This window comes from Umbelopsis ramanniana (assembly GCF_025399195.1).
Source record: "Umbelopsis ramanniana AG unplaced genomic scaffold K450scaffold_4, whole genome shotgun sequence".
NCBI classification, from domain to species: Eukaryota; Fungi; Mucoromycota; class Umbelopsidomycetes; order Umbelopsidales; family Umbelopsidaceae; genus Umbelopsis; species Umbelopsis ramanniana.
The window spans coordinates 204,825-225,895 of record NW_026252090.1 but is presented as its reverse complement, the minus strand read 5'-3'; the positions used below and the strand labels follow the sequence as shown (position 1 = coordinate 225,895).

Genomic DNA, 21,071 nt, shown 5'->3' with positions numbered 1-21,071 from the left:
TCCTGCCTTATGAGACACGTTCATACCTCTCTCAAACTTGGCCCACCTTCTTACCACTTACTCTGCAGGCGGCCTAAAGAAACGGAGGTTGCACTTTGAAACTCCGGGAGTTCCATCGAGACCAATCCTCCTTGACCATGATATGACACGCTTGGACTTTCGGCATAGCCAGACTCCTTGATTATGAACAGGACTCTTTCTCATTCATAGAGACCTGAATATTTTTATTTCAGACAACCATGGCACTAAACCATTTTTGTACCTCCAAGCAGTGTGGCAGTCAAATGAACGAGTATGCGGCCATTTAAAAAAGCAAAACAACAACAACAACAACAACAACAAAAATAACAACACAACAATAACAAGCTAGGGAGATTTCAAATAATATCAAAGTATTCAAATATTTACAAAAGAGCGATAGCTACTACCAGTGAGAGATCGCTCGGTAAGGGACCATTTCAATTTTTCCCTTCGTTTTCTTTTCCGCCTCCCACTTGCGGAAGAAATTACCCATCTTTTGTCGACTTCGTTCACTCCCAACATTGACAGTGGGCACGATTCGTTTAATGTCTAAACTGCCAATGAAGGACGCGAGCTCTCGAAAACTTGAGTGCTCCGAGTACGGAATTCCATACATGGTCACAGTCGGAGATGAATACGTGGGTCGCAGTGACTTGGCGGTAAACTTGGGTACGTGACCAGTGATATACTCCAAGCTCGAAGAGTTCATGTCCATTGTTTGGGCAGAAGATGATTTGAACGTCCATCCTGTGGGTCGGAAAGCTAATACAGATGTAAAATAGGGAGATAAACTTTTGACATACGCTGTTAAATTGTCCCCTTTGAGATGCATAAGCGGGATAACATGGACTTGTGCTTCCTTTGCATTATCTGTAAGAATAGCTTCAAGCTCTTCGTTCTCTTGGCAAAGAAGGATCCGTCGCTTTGCCGAGGTAACAAAGACTTTGGATTTGAGTAATTTGGCAATTTCTTTTTGGGAAAAAGGTCAAGTGAGGAGGAATAACTCTGATTAGAATGATGACACAAAACCTGTCAAGCCAAAAGATACACATGACGTTCATTACCATAAAATATCTTTTCCTTTCCAATGGAATACGTTCCGATCACCACTAAGGTTCGGTTATGTGGTATGCTGGCTCCAGGCGAAGACCCACCACTGGTTACTTTGAAGTCGTCGGCTGAAAGGCTGAAGGATGAACTCTCGTTGGCTGACCCGTTTTGTTCGACCTGACTGACATTGTCCATGAAATCAGCGTCATAGCTGAAGTCTTCAATAAGCTCTTCCTCGTCAGGTGTATCAAAATATGACGCTTCGCCGATCTCTTCCTTGTTTGTAATTTCTTCTTTATCGCCAGAGCTCTCATCGGTCACACTTCTATTCCTTGATGAATTGAAGAAAGTCTCCAAGCTTGGGTTGATAGGGTCGCTGTTCAGGATGGAATCGTCTTTTAATACCTGCTGCTTGACAATCTCGCACGCTGCCTTTATGCTCTCTTCCTGAGCTGGGAACGCATATCGAGGGTCCAGGTACGTGGTGTCCAAATATAATATATCGATTGGAGGATTGGCTGGTTGAATGATCTGTGGATGCAAGCACATTTTTGGCGATGCTCTAAAATCGCCAGTGTGGAGGTATCGCAAACATTGCCTGCCATTGGGCTGAGGTACTTTGAATAGAAATAAGACAGAGCCTGGACAATGATTGGCATCTAATAGGGTTACAGTCACATCACTGTCTTCCATTTTGCATTCAGTATCCATAGGAAGTGATTTGACCCATTGGGAATCTACTCCGAGCTTCTGGATGACGAGGTTGGCCGTTACTTTAGAGCAGTAAATAGGCCCATGACGCCAATTCGGTGATAATCGAGTGTAGTGATCGGAATGAAAATGAGATAAGAAATAGCCAGTACAGCCACTAACTTTTCCGTAACAAAAGGCGTCAACTGTCAACGTAGTTCCTGTAGCAGTACTTAGTGTCAGTGCCGTCGCGAGAAGCAGTTTGTTTGGCTAAGTGTTTACTTACCTGGTAGCTTCTTGTAGAAAGGACAGTTCCTTGGTCCTCTCATGGGCGGAGCATTACCCTTTTTGTCTTCGCCGAACCATTGCTTCGTCGACGTATTGCCACGCATTCCAGGCGCTTCGTCACCTCGAGAGCTCCAGACCCCGCTGATTTTAGAGTGAATGTTACCGAAAAACTGAGACCACGAAGATGCTTGAGAGTCTTTGTTAAAATCTTCTTTCGGAACTGATTCGGGAGTGGGCGTTGATATATTAGAATCTGAATTGTCTAAACATGAATTGACATGCTCTTGTGATTGTTCATGTGTAAGGCGTTCTAATGATTGGTTACATATAGGACATCTCATTTGGGTCTCGGCTTTGATGTTGTTCAATGCAGGCGCAATTTCTTTTCCTTCATTTTCCTTTTGTTTGTCAACATAGTGGGAAGCGTTGTCTCCTTGTGTAAGGTCGCTGGTGGCAAAATGTTCGTTGGTTTCAATACCGCTTAGCTCGCTATAATTTGATGGTTCTGGCAAGTCTATTTTAAAAGGTGTAGAACCAGAGGGGTGTTTCTGATATACTTCGGAACTTGTTGAGCTTAAGCTTAACTGGATAGCGAGCTCCATGTCTTGTTCGAATTGATCGGTTGCTTTGGAATGGCTGTCAGGTTCTCGAGGTGGCGGATTTCTGAAAAAATCTTTCAGAGTAACGCCATTAGATTGTTCACTTCCATTGGAGCTATTCGTTTTTTTCTCTTTTAACCGTTTTTGTACCAGTGGTTGGCCTTGGTTTCCCTTGGGGCGTTTCATTTCGTCATGTGAGATTGGGTCAGAAGGTAAGGGTCGATAGCGCAGTTAGCGTCCACCAAGTTGCCCCACCTCAATACTATAAATTTGTCATAAATTTTCTACGTCACCCGCGAACAACAAAGTCCATAACTCGTTCGATTCCGTCGAAATTCCTTCGTGTAGCTCTCAGACTTTGTTGACGTTCTCGAGATGGACGACTCTCTCTATGATGAATTCGGCAATTACCTTGGCCCCGATCTTGATGAAGAAGAAGATGAGGAATTGATGGAAGAAGAGGAAGAGGAAGACGATTACGGTCTTGGAGAGCAATACGTCGAAGAAGAAGTAGATCAAGAGGATCAACAGGATACAGGAATGCAATTGATGCATATTGACGGTAGGAACGGCACTGGATATGAAAGAGCAGTTTGCTCAATTATCACGATTAAAGTCAATCTCACGCGAAATTCGTTACATTTGTTATAGATGCGCCAAACAACCAGATCGTCCTTCACGAAGACAAAAACTACTATCCTTCTGCCGAAGAAGTTTATGGACCTGGTGTCGAAACGCTTGTGCAAGAGGAGGATACTCAACCTCTTTCGGAGCCTATCATTGCTCCTATTAAGATTCGAAAGTTTCATATTGCCGAGAAAGAGATGCCAGCTACCACTTATAACAAAGAGTAAGAAAGATCGATCCACGCGTGGAACCTATCATTATTCTCACTAACGATTGATTTTTGTAAAGGTTCTTGGTTGATCTCATGAATATGCCTGATCTTATTCGAAACGTCGCCATTGTCGGTCATCTTCACCATGGAAAGTCATCCTTTGTCGACATGCTCATTGCCGAAACTCACGATATTCCAGTCAACCCTGAAAAACCTGTAAGTAAATGAAAAGGCCACGTAAGATTTTTGAACTTGGGAAATATGGCTTGACAAGATGATGCTTGTAGGAACGGTACACTGATACGCACACGCTCGAGAGAGAGCGAGGCATTAGCATCAAGTCTATGCCCATGAGTCTCGTAATGCAAAACGTCAAGGGGAAGTCTTATCTTCTTAATGTGTTGGACACTCCAGGCCACGTCAATTTTGTGGATGAAGTCACAGCTGCTGTTCGTTTGGTGGACGGTGTTGTAATCGTCGTTGATGTTGTAGAAGGAGTAAGTTGTATTGCATCGCGCAGAAGAAAATCGAAAGCGTATTGTTGCTAACGGACACTCTTTGCAATAACAGGTTATGGCCAACACAGAGCAAATTATACGACATTGTATTCGCGAAAACCTCAAGATGACTTTGGTTGTCAACAAAGTTGACCGTTTAATCTTGGAGTTGAAACTACCACCCACCGATGCTTACTTCAAACTTAGATATGTTATAGAAGAAGTCAACTCTATCATAAGGTAAGAGAGGATTATGACTTCGAGGAGATAGTGCGAACTTAGTGCTAACTTTATATGCATTCGATAGAGCAACCGCTGGTGGAGAGCATATTAAAATGGGTCCCGAGCTCGGAAACGTCTGCTTCGCTTCCTCGCAATTCGGATGGTGTTTCTCGTTGAAATCCTTTGCAAAGATCTATGCTGATACATATGGTAAAGCTTTTAAATATGATTGAAAACGACTTGGGTCAGCATTGATCCTGACTATTGCCTTCTCTAGATGGATTCAGCGCAGAAGAGTTTTCAAAACGCTTGTGGGGAGACGTGTATTTCAATTCGGACAGACGAACTTTCAGTCGCAAACCACTCGAGCCCAGCAGCAAGAGGTCTTTCATACATTTCATTCTCGAACCTCTTTACAAGCTGTACTCACAGGTCCTTAGCGAAGAAAGCAAAGAGCTGAAGCGAACTCTGTCGTCTCTTGGCATCTTCTTGAAAGAAAAGCATTTTAAGCTCAACGTCAAGCCTTTGTTGCAGCTTGTTTTGTCTCACTTCTTTGGACCTTCAACTGGATTTGTGGAGATGGTTGTGCAGCACATACCTTCGCCTGCTGAGAATGCTGAAGCTAAAGTTCAACATATATATACTGGTGACCTAGACACAGAAGTTGCCAACGCTATGATAAATTGCGATGCAGACGGACCTTTGATGATTCATATTACAAAGCTGTACAATAATGTCGAAGCAACCGGATTTGATGCATTTGGACGTGTCATGAGTGGTACTATCAAACGTGGTCAAACTGTTCGCGTCTTAGGTGAAGGATATTCTATTGACGACGAAGAAGATATGTCACTACAACAAGTTTCAGACGTTTGGATTAACGAATCTCGGTAAGCATCCAGACATAGTGAGAATGTATTCACCTATTTTTTTCTTAATCCAGTTTCTCTGTAGGTATCGAATTGATGTTGACGGTGTTCCAGCCGGTAGTTGGGTACTTCTTGGAGGTGTTGATAACTCCATAGTCAAAACTGCCACAATTACTCAACAGAAGTGGCATGAAGACGCATATATTTTCCGCCCATTGCATTTCCCCACCACTGCTGTACTCAAGGTTGCTGTTGAGCCAGTCAACCCTTCAGAACTGCCCAAGATGTTGGATGGTCTGAGAAAAATTAATAAGAGTTATCCTATAGTGGTTACTAAGGTAAGCTGACTTTTGAAAACGGTATCGGTGCCTCTAGCATTATATTGATGTTTTTTCATACTTAGGTTGAAGAATCTGGAGAACGCATCATACTTGGCACCGGTGAATTGTATCTCGACTGCGTGCTGCACGATTTGCGACGATTATATGCCGAAATCGATCTCAAGGTTGCGGACCCCGTTGTCAGATTTTGTGAGACTGTCGTGGAAACATCTGCGCTCAAGTGCTTCGCTGAAACTCCCAACAAAAAGTACGTTGCCATTGTTTTATTTTAATATTGCGTTGTTGGCTTGATATTTATTTATGTTTCATTTTCTATTTTTTTTTAGGAATAAGCTCACTATGATTGCTGAGCCCTTAGAAAAAGGCCTTGCAGAAGACATTGAAAGCGGGCGAATCAATATCCGAATGCCTGCCAAGGATTTGGGTAAACACTTAGAACAAAAATACGAATGGGATATATTGGCGGCACGATCAGTTTGGGCATTTGGTCCAGATGATAATGGCCCTAATGTTCTTATGGACGACACACTTCCCTCTGAAGTTGACAAGAAGCTCCTCGGATCAGTCCGTGACTCAATAAGACAAGGTTTCCAATGGGGTACACGCGAAGGTCCATTGTGCGAAGAACGTAAGTGATTGATAGTAATGACAATAAGCGCACGTAGCATTGGAGTTTTATACTAATATTTCCGCGACAGCCATTCGAAACGTTAAATTCAAGATTCTTGATGCTACTTTAGCCCAGGAGCCCATTTACAGAGGCGGCGGTCAAATCATTCCTACTGCAAGGCGTGTGTGCTATTCTTCGTTTTTGATGGTACGTATAAACATAGAATCTTCTGTTGTATATGATCCCTCTCACTCATTAAATTTTATAGGCAACACCGCGCTTAATGGAGCCTGTATACTATGTCGAAATTCAAGCACCAGCAGATTGTGTCTCATCGGTGTATGCTGTGCTTCAGAGAAGAAGAGGCCACGTCACTCAAGACATTCCAAAGCCCGGCTCTCCTCTCTACACAGTTAAAGCCTACATCCCTGTTATAGATTCCAATGGTTTTGAAACAGATTTACGAACACATACACAAGGACAAGCTTTCTGTCAACAGATCTTTGACCATTGGCAGATTGTTCCAGGTGATCCTCTGGATAAATCGATACAACTGCGACCGCTTGAGCCTAGTCCTGCTCAACACCTTGCTCGCGACTTCATGGTAAAGACACGAAGGAGAAAGGCAAGTATTTTTTGTACGATATGCTAGTGGTCAGTTGAGAGCAAATGCTAATCCGCTTCTCCTAAATCAGGGTCTTAACGAAGACGTTAGCATCAACAAATACTTTGATGATCCTATGTTGCTTGCACTTGCCCAGTCAGACGTATTAGGCGTCAGTCTTTAGATCCATTGTAATAAAGCCGCAAAATTTTTTCATGTCATGTTTTATCTAAGGTTGAAAATTTGAAAAGAATGATATACAAAGATTTTGGTAGGGTGGGGCACCATCAGCGTTAAATCCAATCTGCGGCCGAAGAAAATCGCAGGCTTAAATTTTTTGCCCTGAAATACTGCTGGCCACAACTAGGTGATCTGCATTCGACTGGGTAAATGGAAAGCCAAGATCCTATTGAACAGTCTCTCAATCGACTTAATCTCAGCGACAATCAAAAGCTGAAGGAGAGAGCGCAATACTTTTATTCACAATGCAGCAAGGTGCCACCGAGAGTCTTCAGCAAAGGAATGAATGCACGACCCATTATAAGCATTCACCTCGCATGTGAAAGGTACGAAACCATAGCTCTTGAAAAGGTCCTTAAATCGCTCACTCATCTTGTACTCCTTCAGTTTGGGTATATCAGACTTTGACCAGACTATAGCTACCCGACTTGCCATGTGCACACCACCTACGTACGCGAATACCTTGAATGGAGTCAGAAAATGTCTGAATATACAACCAAAAGTGACGATAAAGACGATAGGAGTTGCATTAGGTTGCACTTCCATGATACCATATGTTGAAAAATTCTTCGAAGAGTTCCAGGCACGCTACCTGGAATCACTCTCTGCTGCAAAGAGAATCGCAGCTGGCGAAGATCTGGAGCTTGCTAGCTGGAAAGCCAGTGCCTTTTATATCTGTTCAAAGGCTCTAGGTGTAAGTAAAGTTGAACATGATAGGATGTCCCAGGTCTGAATTCTAATCAATGTAGGTAATTGTAGGCTAAACTAGACAAGGAATCACTTTCCAAGTTATGCTCTTGTACATCTCTGGATTTGACGCGGGTCGCCAAAATCATGGATGAACACTGCAAAGATTTGATTGTACAGCTTAAAAAAGAAAACACCCTGTCAGCTAGACCATCTCGCAAGAAAAAGACAAATGATGATGGACAAGAAGAAGAGGATGAGGCTAAGAAGAAGCGACATCTCAAACGACAGCGCACCAAGAGTGACTTGAGTACAAAAGAGGACAAGGAAGAAAATCCAACAGAATCGCAGGCCAGAAAAAAGTCGAAGGTGGATGAACAGCCAACAGATAATGGGAAAACGAAGGAAAGCAGGTCAGAGAAAGCATCCATTATTCCAGAGAAGCGAAAGGCTCCTGTCTCTGGAATCGTCTCTATGGTAAGTTGTATATTCCCTTTACTCTCATCTTTTGATATCACTGATTGACAAGAATTGGTCTTCCCAATAGATACCTGGCCAGCACTATAAGGACACGAAGCGGTACCGTGATTATGTAGAATGGCGTGAAGCCAAAATCAAAGCCATCCGTTCAGTGTGACAGTGAAATTTTGGCCAATGAAAAAATATTTTTTTTTTCGATTGTTTGATACATTCTCTCTTTGCATTCAAATAAACAATGGAAAACTCTGAAGGCAGACTCGTCGACTTGTACATCCCTCGCAAGTGGTGAGTTTATATTCAAAAGTTATGAATGTTGCCCCGAGCAATGCAATCGCGATCGCAATCATCAGCATCTATGAAAATGGCGAACATGTAATTTGCAAGAAATCGTTAAGAGTTTTGTCAGGAACGACATGCTTGACATATGTTAATCGCATAGTCGAATAACCTACCTACAAATTGTATATGCGGATCATGCCATTTTTCACAGTGCAAACGATTGTTGTTTTGACGCCATTGCGCATTTACCATTGTCCTTGGGTCTTGTTTATTAACTGGTCTTCTTGTTTTCTTTCCTTAGCTCCGCCACTAACCGTTTGATCACTGCTAAGGACCACGCTTCCGTCCAGATCAACGTCGGTGAGGTCGATGCCAGCGGTCGTTACACCGGTAGCTTCACCACCTATGCTCTTTCTGGTTTCGTCCGCAAGGAGTCTGAGGCTGATGATTCCATCAACCGTCTTGCTACCAAGGATGGCCGTAAGTTTTTTTTTTTATGATCGTGAGTGATGTTAGTTAGGCACAATGAAACATTATACTGATTTATATTATTAGTTCTCAAGAACGTCTGGTCTTACCAAAAGTAAATAGGGCTCGTGTTTTCCACTGTTGCTCCAATAAAAAATTTACAATAAACAGAAATGCTTTCATAGACTTATCTTTGGAGACAGCCATTCTGCGTATCTAACGTCTGAAGATTGGAGTCGTCTCCTTTACTTCCGACTAAGCTGCCTACACTTGTAAAGTAGTACATGGCTGGTTAAAAATGCAGGAAGTAAGGAATTCTCAATATCCCTCTAAGAACGAAGCCCTGTGATAGCTTCACCGTTACTCGCTATATGAGGACCATCCATATCAATCTTCATTCTGTGCACTCCATAAGAAACGGTGTTAACATAGCAGCTGGAAGAGCATACTGCTGTCATTAACGACGTCGTTCAAGACACAAGTCTGTTGCACTCATTGATATATGAAAGAACGCTATTCATTTTCCATTGTGAGACTGGAAGTACACCGTTTAATATGAACTTTTTGCAAAGCATTTATTTTACGAGATCTAAATTGAATGTCAACTTACAGGCGGTAACAGAGTGAGTGGATGTGAATTTCTACCTTGGTGGCACTGGAACCACATGGCCACTTCGTAATTTGGCACCACTCCCGCTGTACTTTTGTGAAAACTGCATTTCGGAGTGTGAATTTTCTCGGTGTCTTCTTCGAGATAAAATGTACAGCGGTAGACTGCACAGCACCATAGATAGCGTATCCGCGGATATCAAAAAAGAAAAATATTGTAAAGCAGAGTCAGCCTAAGGAAGGAAGGAAGAAGTTACATACAAGCTACGGTTACATTCATTATGTCACCATCGGTCATCACTGGTATTTTGACCGCTCATAGCTTAAACGTTCAATATCTTCCTAATCGCTTTTGTGAGTTAAATGTATATCACTATTTACCCATAAACAATATCACACTGGTCTCTATCCAAAGGAGATCAGTCGAACTGTGCGGTGTGGAAGGAATTGAAATTTTTCTCATGGAAATAATTTTTTGATGGACACGCGTGCTGCCAATAGCGGTAAATCGACCTGCCCTGTTGACCCAAACTCTCGAGAACGCCTCTCTCTTCCTCTCTTTTGACTCTGTGTATTTTTACACTTTATTTTTCTTTGGTTTCCCTTGTGTGGTTTAAAGTATGCTCACACATTCAGGGTATGCAACAGCTGCCCCAGTCGACGTTTCGTCACATAGTCAGCAGCCTCAATCACCGGCATCACCCCACCCGTCACCGTCCCCCCTGATTCATCCCCATGAGCACACTAAAAATCCATCGTATTGTCAAGTTAATAATGCTCCATCACCACCATCCCAGGAGCCTCAAAAACCTGCAATGCAGTCCATCTCACAATCCCCGCAAACTTTATATCACCAGCTTCCTGCCTCAACTTCTGAAAACACCCTATCGTCTTATCACCACCTAGGACAACAACCGGACGAAAGAACAAGCTGGCACTATTGGCATCACCTAACCAGCTCTTACGTTAAAAAACCTTCTTTCAATCTGACCCATGTGGAGTTGTTAGACACTTTAGGTAAGGACTACACAGTGTGTAGAATTGAGTCGAGCGGAGTGCCAGCGGAAGGTTTAGTTGTTCTCAGATTAATTGACATGGTTTCCCTTTAGGCACTGGTACATTTGGTAGAGTTTATCTTGCTCGCCTTAAAAACTCACAAAAGTATTATGCTATGAAGGTTTTAAAGAAACAAGAAGTTGTGCGTCTTAAGCAAGTCGAGCACATTAATTCAGAAAAGCAGATTCTTTCTTATGTAAAGTTTCCATTTATAGTGAACCTGTGAGTTATTTTTTTATTCTCTACTCCCCCTTATTATCTAATGTTATTAACCAACCCCCATCCAAAGCTATTGCACCTTCCAGGATGATCGAAATTTATACATGATGTTAGAGTACGTCGTTGGTGGAGAACTATTTTCTCATCTACGAAGAGCCGGTCGCTTTACTACGGATATTACCAGGTTTTATGCCAGTGAGATTTTACTGGCAGTTGAATACTTGCATTCAAAAGATATTATATACCGTGATTTAAAACCAGAGAATCTGCTGTTGGATCATCGAGGTCACATAAAGATTACGGATTTTGGCTTTGCAAAAACTGTACTGGACCGGTAAGTCGGCTGTTTAGCAGTGTAGCTTATGATCTGCCTCCACCTCCTACTCATTTTAACTCGTTTCTGCGTGTGGGTTATAGAACATGGACTTTATGTGGAACTCCAGAATATTTGGGTAAATCCTTCCTCTTTGGTGCTGCATCATTACCCATGCCAGAATATTAACTCTTTTCTCCTTTCTTGATACATTAGCCCCGGAGATCATTCAAAGCAAAGGACACGGAAAAGCTGTAGACTGGTGGGCTATGGGTATTCTCATTTTTGAAATGCTGGCAGGGTAGGTCTTAAGATGGTATATGACAAATCTATTATGACCAATCATTCATCCGTAACCTTTGCAGTTATCCACCATTCTATGATGATAATTCATTTGGCATATACGAAAAGATCTTGGCTGGCAAAGTCATGTTTCCAGCACATTTTGATCCATACGCTAAAGATCTTTTGAAGAGATTACTGGTAGGAGACCGAAGCCGTCGCTTAGGGAATCTTAAAGGCGGTGCTGAAGATGTTAAGCGTCACAAGTGGTTTCGTGGTGTTGACTGGTTCGGTTTGCTGGAAAAAAAGGTTCAGGCCCCCATCGTTCCCCCATACCGACATCCTGGAGATACTTCAAATTTTGAAAAATATCCAAATGTTGTGGATGTCGATCCAAGCCGAATACCCACCGGTGACCCTTATGTTCAGTTATTTTCAGATTTTTAATTCTTTATATTACTTTCACTTCACCAATCCACCTTTGATACCATCTTCAACCTTTATTTTCATATTGCATGCCCATGTACCATCTACACAAATATGAAAGAAAAAACTGCCCATCCACGCTCGTTTCCTGCAATATCTCCTGTTTCTCTCTTTCCCTATGTAATTGTTTTCAAACCTTGTTCTCTCTTTTCCTCAGCTGCATGCAAAGCAAAAGGATGTTCATCCTTTCTTTTTTTGTTTTGTTTTGTCTTATTGTTATTGAATGAATTTATGTTTTAGATATTGTACAGAAGAAAAAGGTTGTGATTAGGGTGTACAGAGAAGACTCGTTTTCGCTGGGACCGCTTCTAGTGAGTAACAATGTCTGCTGCTTTAAGCATTAAATTGAGGATCTGTAAATGCTCATCAGCTCCATTGATCAAGCACAAGTCTACTTCGCCAAGAACGAGTGATATCTTTGCCTTTTTGTATGCTGATAGATCTCCGTCTGTAACGAGATGGTCATGCATCTAAAAGTAATAGGATTAATGCGATTGTGTTTAGGAAAGTGGCAAGTGGAAAGGTTTTGCTTACCTGTGACAGAATTTGCTCAGCAGAAAAGCCAGCATTCATCACTTCGTTTACAATCTTACTTATCTCCTGGTACTCAGTGCTGTACCAGGCAGCAGTAAGGGAGCTCATGACTTCAGGTGGAACAATCTGAATTCAGTAGTAAATGTTAGCGAGTGTTCATTTGGAAACTGCCACAAACATCAACACTGATACATACGCCTGCCATTTCATTGATAGAGGAAGCCACAATCTTCTCTCCTGCATGAAGCTTTGCACCGCTTTGAAGGAACATGATAGCTTTACGAAGATCTCCATTGGAAGCTTTAATCAGCGTACTAGTAGCCTTTTCCAATAAAGGAAGAGACGCATTAGTATGCCTTTCCGGTGAAGTGATTCAAACTTTGCTTCCCCTACCTCAGGTTCAATCTGTACGCCTTCTTGCTCACAAACCATGGCAATTCTCTCCTTCAATTTTTCAATCGGCAATGGCTTGAATCGAAACTTTGCGCAACGAGATGTCAATGGTTCGATAATTCTAATTAAACACGATGTTCTTGAGTTAAACAGATCGCCAATATCATATGATAATTCACCGCTCATCAATATTACCTCGAGACATAGTTGCAGACTAAGCAAAATCGAGTTGTCTTAGAGTATGTCTCCATTGTTCGTCGTAGTGCGGACTGAGCATCGGTTGTCATAGAATCAGCCTCGTCGAGAATGATAATTTTGTACGGTGGACATGGGTAATCACTGTAAACCAACATTAGTATTAGGAATAGTTGACCTAGAAAATTAAATTAGTAAAAAAGCACTTACTCTACAGTAGCGGTTACGGTGGTTCTGGCAAAGTTCTTGACTTTTTCGCGAACGATTTGGATTCCACGTTCATCAGACGCATTAAGTTCAAGAACACGAGACCTTATCAGTTCTGGACCAAAAAGTTCGCGGGCAAGTGCTAAAATGGTTGAAGTTTTGCCTGTTCCAGGAGGTCCGTAAAACAGTAAATGAGGAAGCTATGATGGAGACACGTTAAATTGAGAAACCAAAGTGTAGTCAGATTCACTCAATAGTTCGAACACAACTAGTTACATTGTTTGATGTTAATGCTTTTTTCAACACTTGTACTGCTTGTTCCTGAGATGCGATCTCGTTCATAGACTTCGGCCGACTTCGATGCAATTGTAGATCAAGTCTTGATTAGTATTTTCAAGCGAGAAGGAAAGCACTGCAAATCGGTCGCGCGCAACTTACTATTTCTCTACCCATGGTTGTGCTTCGGGAGGAAGTTGTCCATTATTTGCAGAAGCAACCCGAGCATTCTGGAAAAATGTAGACATTGTGGAGGCAGAAAAAAAAGTTCGGTACGCGTCGAGGTGAAACACTTTCGGCAAAAAATGATGGAGGAGGCGGACTTTATTTATTCCGACTTGCAAGTTTCGTCCCAGAACGCTTCATCTTCCTCCCAATGTCGTATCTCTCATCGGACAAGGCTGAGGCCGAGCTTGCTCAGAGTATCAAGAAGGCAACGTCTCCAGATGAAACTGCTCCAAAGCAGAAACATATTCGACGTAGGTAGAAACTTGCCACATCATTTCCATCCATGTTTGTTAACCCGACTACTTCCAGGTTGCATTGTCTACACTTGGGACCACCATTCATCCGCGCTCATATGGAGTGGTTTGAAGGTTCAACCTATTCTAGCGGATGAAGTACAGACTTTCAAAGCCCTTATTATGGTCCACAAGATTCTCAAGGATGGACACCCAGTGGTAAGTTATAATAACCACAATCATATTTATGCTACCGGGGTCATGTATGAATACATATCTAATGTTTGTATTCAGGTTCTGAAAGACGGTCTGAGAGAGACTGCATGGATTGAAACATGTGCTCGCAGTGTTGCAGGAGACGGAAGCCGCGGTTATGGCAGCCTTATTCGAAATTACGTAGAGCTTCTGTTGCACAAATTGAATTACCATAGACAGCACCCAGAATTCAATGGTACTTTTGAATACGAAGAGTACATCAGTTTGAAGAATATTGATGATCCCAACGAAGGGTAAGTTGGCAAATGTTAGATGGAGATAGGAAGTTGTAGATGCTCATATACGGTGTTTTTAGATACGAAACCATTAGCGATTTGATGAGCCTACAAGATCGTATTGATCAATTTCAAAAAAGAGTATTTGCGCATTTCCGACCCTCTTCAAATAATGAATGCCGAATCGCTGCTCTCGTACCTCTGGTCGAAGAAAGTTATGGTATCTACAAGTTCATCACCAGTATGTTGCGCGCAATGCATAGACGTGAGTATTGTTCAAATCTTAAGGGTATGCGCACAAAGGTAGGATATATGTATTAACCATTATTCTCAACCAGGAACGGATGCCGTAGACGCACTAAGTGAACTGAGGGCGCGTTACAATTCGCAACATTATGCCCTTCTTCGATTCTATTACGAATGCTCCAACTTGCGATACTTAACAAGTTTGATTAGCGTACCAAAGCTGCCGCAAGATCCTCCGTCTCTGATTGATTCCGATACACCATCTTTACCTGCGCGTCCAAAGACAACTACTCCACCACCAGCTGCTGCATCACCAGAGCCAGTGGTTGACTTCTGGTCCGAGAATCAAGCCAAGCAGCAACGCGAGTATGAAGATGAACAACGCCGACTGCAACAACAACGCGAGGACGAGCAGAATAAACAGAGGATGATGCAAATGCAACAACAACGCGAATTTGAGGAGCAACAAAGACTACAAGCTGAGCGAGAAAGACAGCAGCAGGAAGAATTGATGCGACAACAAATGCAGCGACATGCGGAAGGCCGTGTCAACGAATTGGAGAGAGAACTGCTTGCTATGCGCAATCAGTTTGAGCGTGATCAGATGCTCCTTGAGCAGTATGACAGAGTAAGTTCAGTGCGTCGAATGTCTTTTGAAAACTGCCTACCAACTGACTGACAATGTCCTTTAGAGAGTAAAAGCTTTAGAAGATGAGCTTGGCCAACTTAGCCAACATGCACAACAACGTGATGCATCCAAGGATGAACTTATTAAATCATTGCAAGGTGAGCTAAATGCCAGGATGGATATATATGATAAAATGTTTAAAACTAATTGGTCATGAAAAACAGATCAAATCTCAATGTGGAAGAATAAGTATGAAGCTTTGGCTAAGCTGTATTCGCAATTGAGACAAGAGCATCTGGACCTTTTGGGCAAATACAAGACTCTGCAACTTCAAGCTAATAATGCCAAGGAAGCTACTGAGAAACTGGATGCTTTGCAAGCAGAAATGCGTGCCAAGAACATGGAGCTTGCTGATCTCATTAGAGAGCGAGATCGTGCCAAGAACGAACTGACTCGTGTACAAGGAGTAAGTGTTGCCAATTTTATTTTATTTTTGCATATGCGGATGCCTCCTAATCAGTTGTCGACGTTGCAGAGTCAACAAGAAGAACTTGAGCGCTTACGCCGTGAATTGCGTGACTCCAATGCTAGAGTTGAGGATCTTGGTAAGAACAAGGGAGCCGAAGTTACAGCTCTCCTTGGCAAATTCAACCGCGAAAAGGCTGAACTGGAAAGAAGCTTGACGGAAAAGCAAGCATTGATTGACGAGTTCTTAAGCCAACTTGAACTTCAGCAGGGCGAAGCTGAACGTATTCGCATGGAGAAAGATGAAGAGATTGCTATCATGCAGGCTGGCATGGACGAATGCTTGCAACAGTTGGCTGATCTCCAGCAAAATGTTGGAAGCAACGAATCGACTTTGCAAGAACAAATCGATCGACTTGAATCACAGCAATCATACAAGCTGAATGAAATTTTAGGTATGATTGAACACTTTTACAATGCCGATTTCAATGACTCTTATCTGTTTTGACGACTAACATGGTACAACACATATTACAGACAGCGTTTTGCAAACATGTATTCAAAAGGTCAAGGACGGTGTCTTCGAACTTGAAGCTCCTGGCCAGCATGGAAATGAAAATGCTACTCCAGAGTTGACCTTGACAACCATCGAGAAGGCTAGTATTTCATCTGTGGAGTTCATGTCGGCTTTCAGCAAGTTTTTGGATGGTACCGACTCAGGCAATCATACCGACGCCATCAACTGCTCACTCAATCTGGCGGAAGCAATCGTAGATGTCATGGTTAATAGCAGAGGTATCACACGGTTGTCAGCTGGCGATGAGGAAGCTGAAGATATTATTCGCGTTACAAAGGCTTCAGCTGAGGCCGCCAATACTTACTTCCTGAACATGACATCTACCTACATCAATATGCTTCCCGCTGCCCAACGACCTGAAGTCGTCATTCAAGGCGATATGAGAGTTCAAGAAGCTTTGATGAGAGTATCTCGCAAGGCAGAAGATCTTATCGCCAAGGGCGCCACTGATATCAACAAGCTCGGTGAAAGAGAAGTGGGTGATTTGGTGGAGCAGGAAATGTCCAAAGCGGCACGAGCAATTGAGGAAGCCTCAGCCAAGATTCAGGCGCTCCTCAATAAGCCCGCCAATCCAGAATTCTCGGCAACCGATCTACAAGTACACCAATTGATCTTAAACTCTGTCCTGGTATTAACCAACGCGATAGCGAACCTGATCAAGTGCGCCACTGCATCACAACAGGAAATCGTTGCACAAGGCAGAGGCACATCGTCCAAAGCAGCCTTTTACAAAAAGAACAACCGATGGACCGAAGGTCTCATTTCCGCAGCCAAGGCAGTTGCTGTGGCCACCAACTTACTCGTTGAAGCAGCTGATGGTGTTATCAGCAAGACCCATTCTCTTGAACAGTTGATTGTTGCCTCTAATGAAGTTTCAGCGGCAACAGCCCAACTTGTGGCTGCTTCTCGTGTCAAGGCCACATTTGCTTCCAGAACACAAGAAAGGCTGGAACTCGCAGCCAAAGCTGTAAAAGAAGCCGCTAATGAACTTGTCAAGCAAGTCAAGCAGTTAGTGGCAAAACAGTCTCAGGACGACAACCTGAGAGTGGATTTCAATAACCTCTCTGTTCATGAGTTCAAGCGACAAGAAATGGAACAGCAAGTCAAGATTCTCAAACTTGATGCTGACCTTGTTCAAGCCAGACGCGTGTTGGCTGAAATGCGGTAAGTACTAACTGACTTCTTTCGTCATGAGATTAAACCGGTAATGCTCACACTACTTTATCTTATTGCAGACGAAGCGGTTATCACACGGGTAAGTCGGATAATATTTCCGAAGCTAGCCTCCATATATGACCGATTTTACTGACCCTTTTTTTTACTTGATGATTTCGCTTTTTATTTCAACAGAGGAGACGGACTAGAGAGATTTGGAAGGACGGCCCAACTATAAACCATGTTTGACTTGTATCTTATCGTTAGAGCCTCTTATTTTGAAGCATATAGTCTCAACGATTAGCGTTGAAACTTCGTTGGAATTATAAAGCGCGATCTGCAGTGTGTTGTTTTGTGCACACCTTGGAAATATTCTCCTACTTTGCTTTGTCATAAAGTCGCGTAAGGTGTCGCAAGACCCTGAACACAAGTAAGAACCCTGAAATATGCTGCACATGACCACCTCACAATCTCGTACCGTTAGCCTGGTGGTTCTGCACTACCACGTATATTCATTTGTGTGCATCGGGGGTAAGCTGTGAGAAAATTGGGGCAAAATGAACATGAATTAAACCGATCAATATGTCCACGAGCATGCAACGCGAATATACGTGGTGATATCATGTAAGTTCTGGATGAAATGTTGGGCCGGCGATATGTGGAGTCATCAGGATGGACGCTGTGTGAAAAAAAAATTAAGGTCGGAGGGCTCTATCCGTTGCAGAATTGTAACCAACTGCCGTTTCGTGGTCAAGTTTCTGAAAAAGGCACTATGGCATTAATGATGGCAATCCTTGTGGCGTTCAATATTCATTTTATTTTACGTTATTATGTGCGACAACCTGTTCGTACCAGTTTGTAGCGGGTGATCAATTTTATTATGAATGATGAGCATTGACGATTTCACCAACGTTGCTAGTGAGTTCAAAAAGCCTGCTATAATGAGAATCATTCTACGCATCCTTCGGTTTACAATAGTCTAGAGAGTGTAACACTGTACAACGAAAACCCTTTGTGATTAGCCCAGGGTCTAGCATCAGATGACTGCTGTGGTTTATGTGCATCAAGAAGTAGTACAACCTCATACGAATCCATGAAAATTCACCGCGAATTTCGGGCATAATCTAGTGGCGCTTGTAACCACACTTGCTTGATATGCTGGGAACTTCCGTAACGATCGGGCTTAAACAATATGTATTAGGTGTACGGTATAGTTGGTGTTTGGGGCAAAAAAAGGTATAAAAGGTCAGTACTGTAACTGTTGAGATAGAGATCAAACTCGCGGTCAAAAATGAAATTCACAGCTGCTCTCGGGCTCATCGCTTCGGCTACCTTAGCCAGCGCTTCAAGTGTATTGGTTGGGTAAGCTATAGCCTTCAAACTCCAAAAAAAAAAAAGGTTCCTTTGTTTAAGTAAACATCCATAGCTAATTACTCCTTGTATAGTTACTTTCCCAATTGGCTTTATTCCGATTATCCAGTCAGCAGCATTGATATGACCAAGTATACTCACATCAACTATGGTAATTTTATTACTGCTATTGTTTTGACCCAGATTGATCTTTTCATCTAATTCTTTTTTAAACCAGCTTTTGCTATATTGAATACCAACTCCACCCCAACCTGGACTGATCCTGATAACACTGTGACTCAACTCCCCAGCCTTGTCACTGCTGCTCATAAACAAAATGTCAAGGTCTCCATCAGTGTTGGTGGATGGACCGGATGCCTCAAGTACAGTGCTACTGCCTCCACTGAGGCTAACCGACAAGCTTTTATTGCATGGAACATTGCTCAGATCACCAATTATAACCTTGACGGTGTAGATCTTGATTGGGAATACCCTGGGTAAGCTTTTCATGACTGTGAGAAATATTATCGGTCCACTTAGCAATTGATTAACACTCAGTACTTTCCTACAGTCGCCAAGGTGCTGGATGTAACGGTGTTGATGAAGCTAATGACGCTCCCAACTACTTGACCCTTCTGCAAGAGCTTCGTAGTGCATTGGATACCAAATTTGGTACCGGTGTCAAGGAAATCACTTTGGCCGTCAGAGTTCAGCCATTTGATCAGAACGGAGGCATTTTGTCCGATATGTCTGCCTATGCAAAGGTGGTCACTCGCTTCAACCTCATGCTGTATGGTAAGTAAAAAACCACCCTTGGTTACAACATGCTATTTTTCATACTCACGGCATGATAATTCCAGACATCAACGGTAGCTGGAACACCGTGACAGGTCCCAATGCTCCATTTAACTATGCCGCTGGACAAGACCCTTATTCCTTTGTTCAAGCTATCACTACCTGGAAGGCTGCTAATGTTCCCGCTAGCCAACTTGTTGCTGGTATGGCATACTACGGTCGATCAACCACTGGTAAGTTGTTACTGCCGTAAAACGTCACATAGAGATAGAATATGGTTACTAATTAAGTTGTGTAGCTTTGGAGGATATGACCATCACTGGATCCCAATACCAAGCTCAATCCACTGTTCCCCCAGCAGGTGACCAAACTGATGCTTACTGGCAGGATCCTTACTGCAGTGCTGACCCTGGTGGTTTGTCTGGGCAATGGCAATGGAAGTACATGCGTTCTCAAGGTCTCTTGACAACTCCCACCACTGCTGCCTCTCCATGGGTCCGATACTTCGACAATGTCACCCAAACCCCTTGGCTATTCAACCCAAATACCAAAATCTACCTTTCATACGATGATCCAGTGTCCATTGGTGTTAAAGTCAACTACGCTGTTTGCCAAGGCCTTGCCGGTGCTATGGTTTGGGATGTGTCTAACGATAATGGAGAGCTCCTGACCGCTGTCAATGCTATCAAGACTGCAACCTGCGGAGGAGGCGGCTCAACATCTACTACCACCACCACTACCACTACCACCAAGGCTACCACTGCATCCACTACTACCACTAAGGCTACTACTACTACTACTAAGGCCACCACTACCAGCAAGTCAACTACCGCTAAGACTACCACTACCACCACTACTTCTGCATCAGCCACAGCCACAGGCTCAGCTACTTGCAGCGCCAGTAACAATGGTGCCATGGTCTGCGTTTCATCCGGAACAAGCGCTCAATACCAAACTTGCGTTAACAACGGATGGATTACACAATCCTGCGGTAGCGGAACCGTTTGCAAGACTAGTGGATCTTCCATTTATTGTGACTTCCCCTAGATTGAGACGTCGTAGCCTTGAATATCAATAACACAAAATATATAGGCATAGCATGGTAGCTTTGAGGAGCAGGCTTCTTCATCAATAAAGTAATTTATTCCGCACCCATTAATGGAATCGTAATCTGATGACGGAATTCAGCTAAAGTAACGCATAACTTTGAAAAAAAAATTTGTATGCCATTAAATCATTGCACCTCGTTGGGATGTCAAACCAGTTCATGTTTGCGTGCCAAACATCATGCGAAATGTATAAAGGGTAAAACTATAACACCTTCCAAATGAAGTTCTTGATGAACCGAAGTGACTTTGCGCAAGACAAACCTCTATGCTTGAAATTTAAGAATGCGTTTCTGAATATCATAGGAATGTTGCATCTTACACCATGCATACTACTTAATTATGATGTAGTGAGCCTTAGTGAAGAAAGATCATTTTATTTTCTAGTCACCAGAAGGAGAATAATCCTATTTGTCATTAAAAAAAGAAAGATTCGATCGCGAA

At 42.8% G+C, this 21,071-nt stretch overlaps 8 protein-coding genes across 8 annotated transcripts; 6 read left to right on the top strand and 2 right to left on the bottom strand.

The window, feature by feature from the left end:
- Window position 1: 1 nt before the first annotated feature.
- K450DRAFT_221764 (uncharacterized protein) lies at window positions 2-2,865 on the bottom strand. The gene is made up of 3 exons (XM_051585786.1): window positions 2,048-2,865; window positions 1,086-1,982; window positions 2-990 (listed from the first exon to the last, which is right to left on the bottom strand). Exons 1-3 carry the CDS (start codon window positions 2,832-2,834, stop codon window positions 425-427), a joined length of 2,250 nt encoding a protein of 749 aa, XP_051448577.1. The 5' UTR covers window positions 2,835-2,865; the 3' UTR covers window positions 2-424.
- Window positions 2,866-2,868: 3 nt separating this feature from the next.
- On the top strand, window positions 2,869-6,852 carry K450DRAFT_221761 (uncharacterized protein). Its single transcript, XM_051585785.1, has 13 exons — window positions 2,869-3,210; window positions 3,300-3,498; window positions 3,564-3,702; window positions 3,774-3,983; window positions 4,057-4,223; window positions 4,291-4,415; window positions 4,483-5,095; window positions 5,160-5,412; window positions 5,478-5,662; window positions 5,742-6,043; window positions 6,114-6,232; window positions 6,294-6,650; window positions 6,721-6,852. The coding sequence occupies exons 1-13, from the start codon at window positions 3,024-3,026 to the stop codon at window positions 6,811-6,813; spliced, it is 2,949 nt and encodes a 982-aa protein (XP_051448576.1). The 5' UTR covers window positions 2,869-3,023; the 3' UTR covers window positions 6,814-6,852.
- Window positions 6,853-6,979: 127 nt separating this feature from the next.
- Window positions 6,980-8,377, top strand: K450DRAFT_221756 (uncharacterized protein). Its single transcript, XM_051585784.1, has 4 exons — window positions 6,980-7,195; window positions 7,257-7,563; window positions 7,629-8,033; window positions 8,104-8,377. Exons 1-4 carry the CDS (start codon window positions 7,020-7,022, stop codon window positions 8,191-8,193), a joined length of 978 nt encoding a protein of 325 aa, XP_051448575.1. The 5' UTR covers window positions 6,980-7,019; the 3' UTR covers window positions 8,194-8,377.
- Window positions 8,272-8,902, top strand: K450DRAFT_169244 (uncharacterized protein; the record flags this gene model as incomplete). The annotated part of the gene is made up of 3 exons (XM_051584090.1): window positions 8,272-8,321; window positions 8,617-8,795; window positions 8,871-8,902. The coding sequence occupies 3 exons, from the start codon at window positions 8,272-8,274 to the stop codon at window positions 8,900-8,902; spliced, it is 261 nt and encodes an 86-aa protein (XP_051448574.1).
- Window positions 8,903-9,918: 1,016 nt separating this feature from the next.
- K450DRAFT_221748 (uncharacterized protein) lies at window positions 9,919-11,933 on the top strand. Its single transcript, XM_051585783.1, has 6 exons — window positions 9,919-10,409; window positions 10,502-10,670; window positions 10,738-11,001; window positions 11,085-11,119; window positions 11,197-11,281; window positions 11,346-11,933. The coding sequence occupies exons 1-6, from the start codon at window positions 10,013-10,015 to the stop codon at window positions 11,707-11,709; spliced, it is 1,314 nt and encodes a 437-aa protein (XP_051448573.1). The 5' UTR covers window positions 9,919-10,012; the 3' UTR covers window positions 11,710-11,933.
- A 1-nt stretch (window position 11,934) lies between these two features.
- K450DRAFT_221744 (uncharacterized protein) lies at window positions 11,935-13,637 on the bottom strand. Its single transcript, XM_051585782.1, has 8 exons — window positions 13,516-13,637; window positions 13,354-13,432; window positions 13,081-13,277; window positions 12,871-13,014; window positions 12,676-12,796; window positions 12,479-12,604; window positions 12,283-12,408; window positions 11,935-12,218 (listed from the first exon to the last, which is right to left on the bottom strand). The coding sequence occupies exons 1-8, from the start codon at window positions 13,599-13,601 to the stop codon at window positions 12,057-12,059; spliced, it is 1,041 nt and encodes a 346-aa protein (XP_051448572.1). The 5' UTR covers window positions 13,602-13,637; the 3' UTR covers window positions 11,935-12,056.
- Window positions 13,638-13,698: 61 nt separating this feature from the next.
- K450DRAFT_221738 (uncharacterized protein) lies at window positions 13,699-17,823 on the top strand. Its single transcript, XM_051585781.1, has 11 exons — window positions 13,699-13,832; window positions 13,891-14,033; window positions 14,109-14,323; window positions 14,386-14,570; window positions 14,644-15,179; window positions 15,244-15,337; window positions 15,404-15,645; window positions 15,715-16,099; window positions 16,182-17,385; window positions 17,457-17,476; window positions 17,572-17,823. Exons 1-11 carry the CDS (start codon window positions 13,730-13,732, stop codon window positions 17,583-17,585), a joined length of 3,141 nt encoding a protein of 1,046 aa, XP_051448571.1. The 5' UTR covers window positions 13,699-13,729; the 3' UTR covers window positions 17,586-17,823.
- Window positions 17,824-18,819: 996 nt separating this feature from the next.
- Window positions 18,820-20,190, top strand: K450DRAFT_165570 (uncharacterized protein; the record flags this gene model as incomplete). Its single annotated transcript, XM_051584050.1, has 5 exons — window positions 18,820-18,898; window positions 18,965-19,223; window positions 19,298-19,521; window positions 19,587-19,754; window positions 19,820-20,190. Coding segments are annotated over 5 exons (1,101 nt in total), but the record flags the coding sequence as incomplete, so codon positions are not given.
- Window positions 20,191-21,071: the final 881 nt, after the last annotated feature.

What these genes read in the sequence shown, in the direction of transcription:
- K450DRAFT_221764 (XM_051585786.1), bottom strand. Translation starts at nt 2,834, where the DNA reads ATGAAACGCCCCAAGGGAAACCAAGGCCAACCACTGGTACAAAAACGG. An exon ending in TTTCTACAAGAAGCTACCAG is followed by an intron (nt 1,983 to 2,047) that starts GTAAGTAAACAC and finishes GTACTGCTACAG; the next exon opens with GAACTACGTTGACAGTTGAC. An exon ending in AAAGGAAAAGATATTTTATG is followed by an intron (nt 991 to 1,085) that starts GTAATGAACGTC and finishes TTTCCCAAAAAG; the next exon opens with AAATTGCCAAATTACTCAAA.
- K450DRAFT_221761 (XM_051585785.1), top strand. Translation starts at nt 3,024, where the DNA reads ATGGACGACTCTCTCTATGATGAATTCGGCAATTACCTTGGCCCCGAT. An exon ending in GATCTATGCTGATACATATG is followed by an intron (nt 4,416 to 4,482) that starts GTAAAGCTTTTA and finishes TGCCTTCTCTAG; the next exon opens with ATGGATTCAGCGCAGAAGAG. An exon ending in AGGTCCATTGTGCGAAGAAC is followed by an intron (nt 6,044 to 6,113) that starts GTAAGTGATTGA and finishes TTTCCGCGACAG; the next exon opens with CCATTCGAAACGTTAAATTC.
- K450DRAFT_221756 (XM_051585784.1), top strand. Translation starts at nt 7,020, where the DNA reads ATGGAAAGCCAAGATCCTATTGAACAGTCTCTCAATCGACTTAATCTC. An exon ending in TCTGTTCAAAGGCTCTAGGT is followed by an intron (nt 7,564 to 7,628) that starts GTAAGTAAAGTT and finishes AGGTAATTGTAG; the next exon opens with GCTAAACTAGACAAGGAATC. An exon ending in TCTCTGGAATCGTCTCTATG is followed by an intron (nt 8,034 to 8,103) that starts GTAAGTTGTATA and finishes TCTTCCCAATAG; the next exon opens with ATACCTGGCCAGCACTATAA.
- K450DRAFT_221748 (XM_051585783.1), top strand. Translation starts at nt 10,013, where the DNA reads ATGCTCACACATTCAGGGTATGCAACAGCTGCCCCAGTCGACGTTTCG. An exon ending in GCAAAAACTGTACTGGACCG is followed by an intron (nt 11,002 to 11,084) that starts GTAAGTCGGCTG and finishes TGTGGGTTATAG; the next exon opens with AACATGGACTTTATGTGGAA. An exon ending in TGGAACTCCAGAATATTTGG is followed by an intron (nt 11,120 to 11,196) that starts GTAAATCCTTCC and finishes TTGATACATTAG; the next exon opens with CCCCGGAGATCATTCAAAGC.
- K450DRAFT_221744 (XM_051585782.1), bottom strand. Translation starts at nt 13,601, where the DNA reads ATGTCTACATTTTTCCAGAATGCTCGGGTTGCTTCTGCAAATAATGGA. An exon ending in GTCTGCAACTATGTCTCGAG is followed by an intron (nt 12,797 to 12,870) that starts GTAATATTGATG and finishes GTGTTTAATTAG; the next exon opens with AATTATCGAACCATTGACAT. An exon ending in GCGTACAGATTGAACCTGAG is followed by an intron (nt 12,605 to 12,675) that starts GTAGGGGAAGCA and finishes TTATTGGAAAAG; the next exon opens with GCTACTAGTACGCTGATTAA.
- K450DRAFT_221738 (XM_051585781.1), top strand. Translation starts at nt 13,730, where the DNA reads ATGTCGTATCTCTCATCGGACAAGGCTGAGGCCGAGCTTGCTCAGAGT. An exon ending in TCAAGGATGGACACCCAGTG is followed by an intron (nt 14,034 to 14,108) that starts GTAAGTTATAAT and finishes GTTTGTATTCAG; the next exon opens with GTTCTGAAAGACGGTCTGAG. An exon ending in TCCTTGAGCAGTATGACAGA is followed by an intron (nt 15,180 to 15,243) that starts GTAAGTTCAGTG and finishes AATGTCCTTTAG; the next exon opens with AGAGTAAAAGCTTTAGAAGA.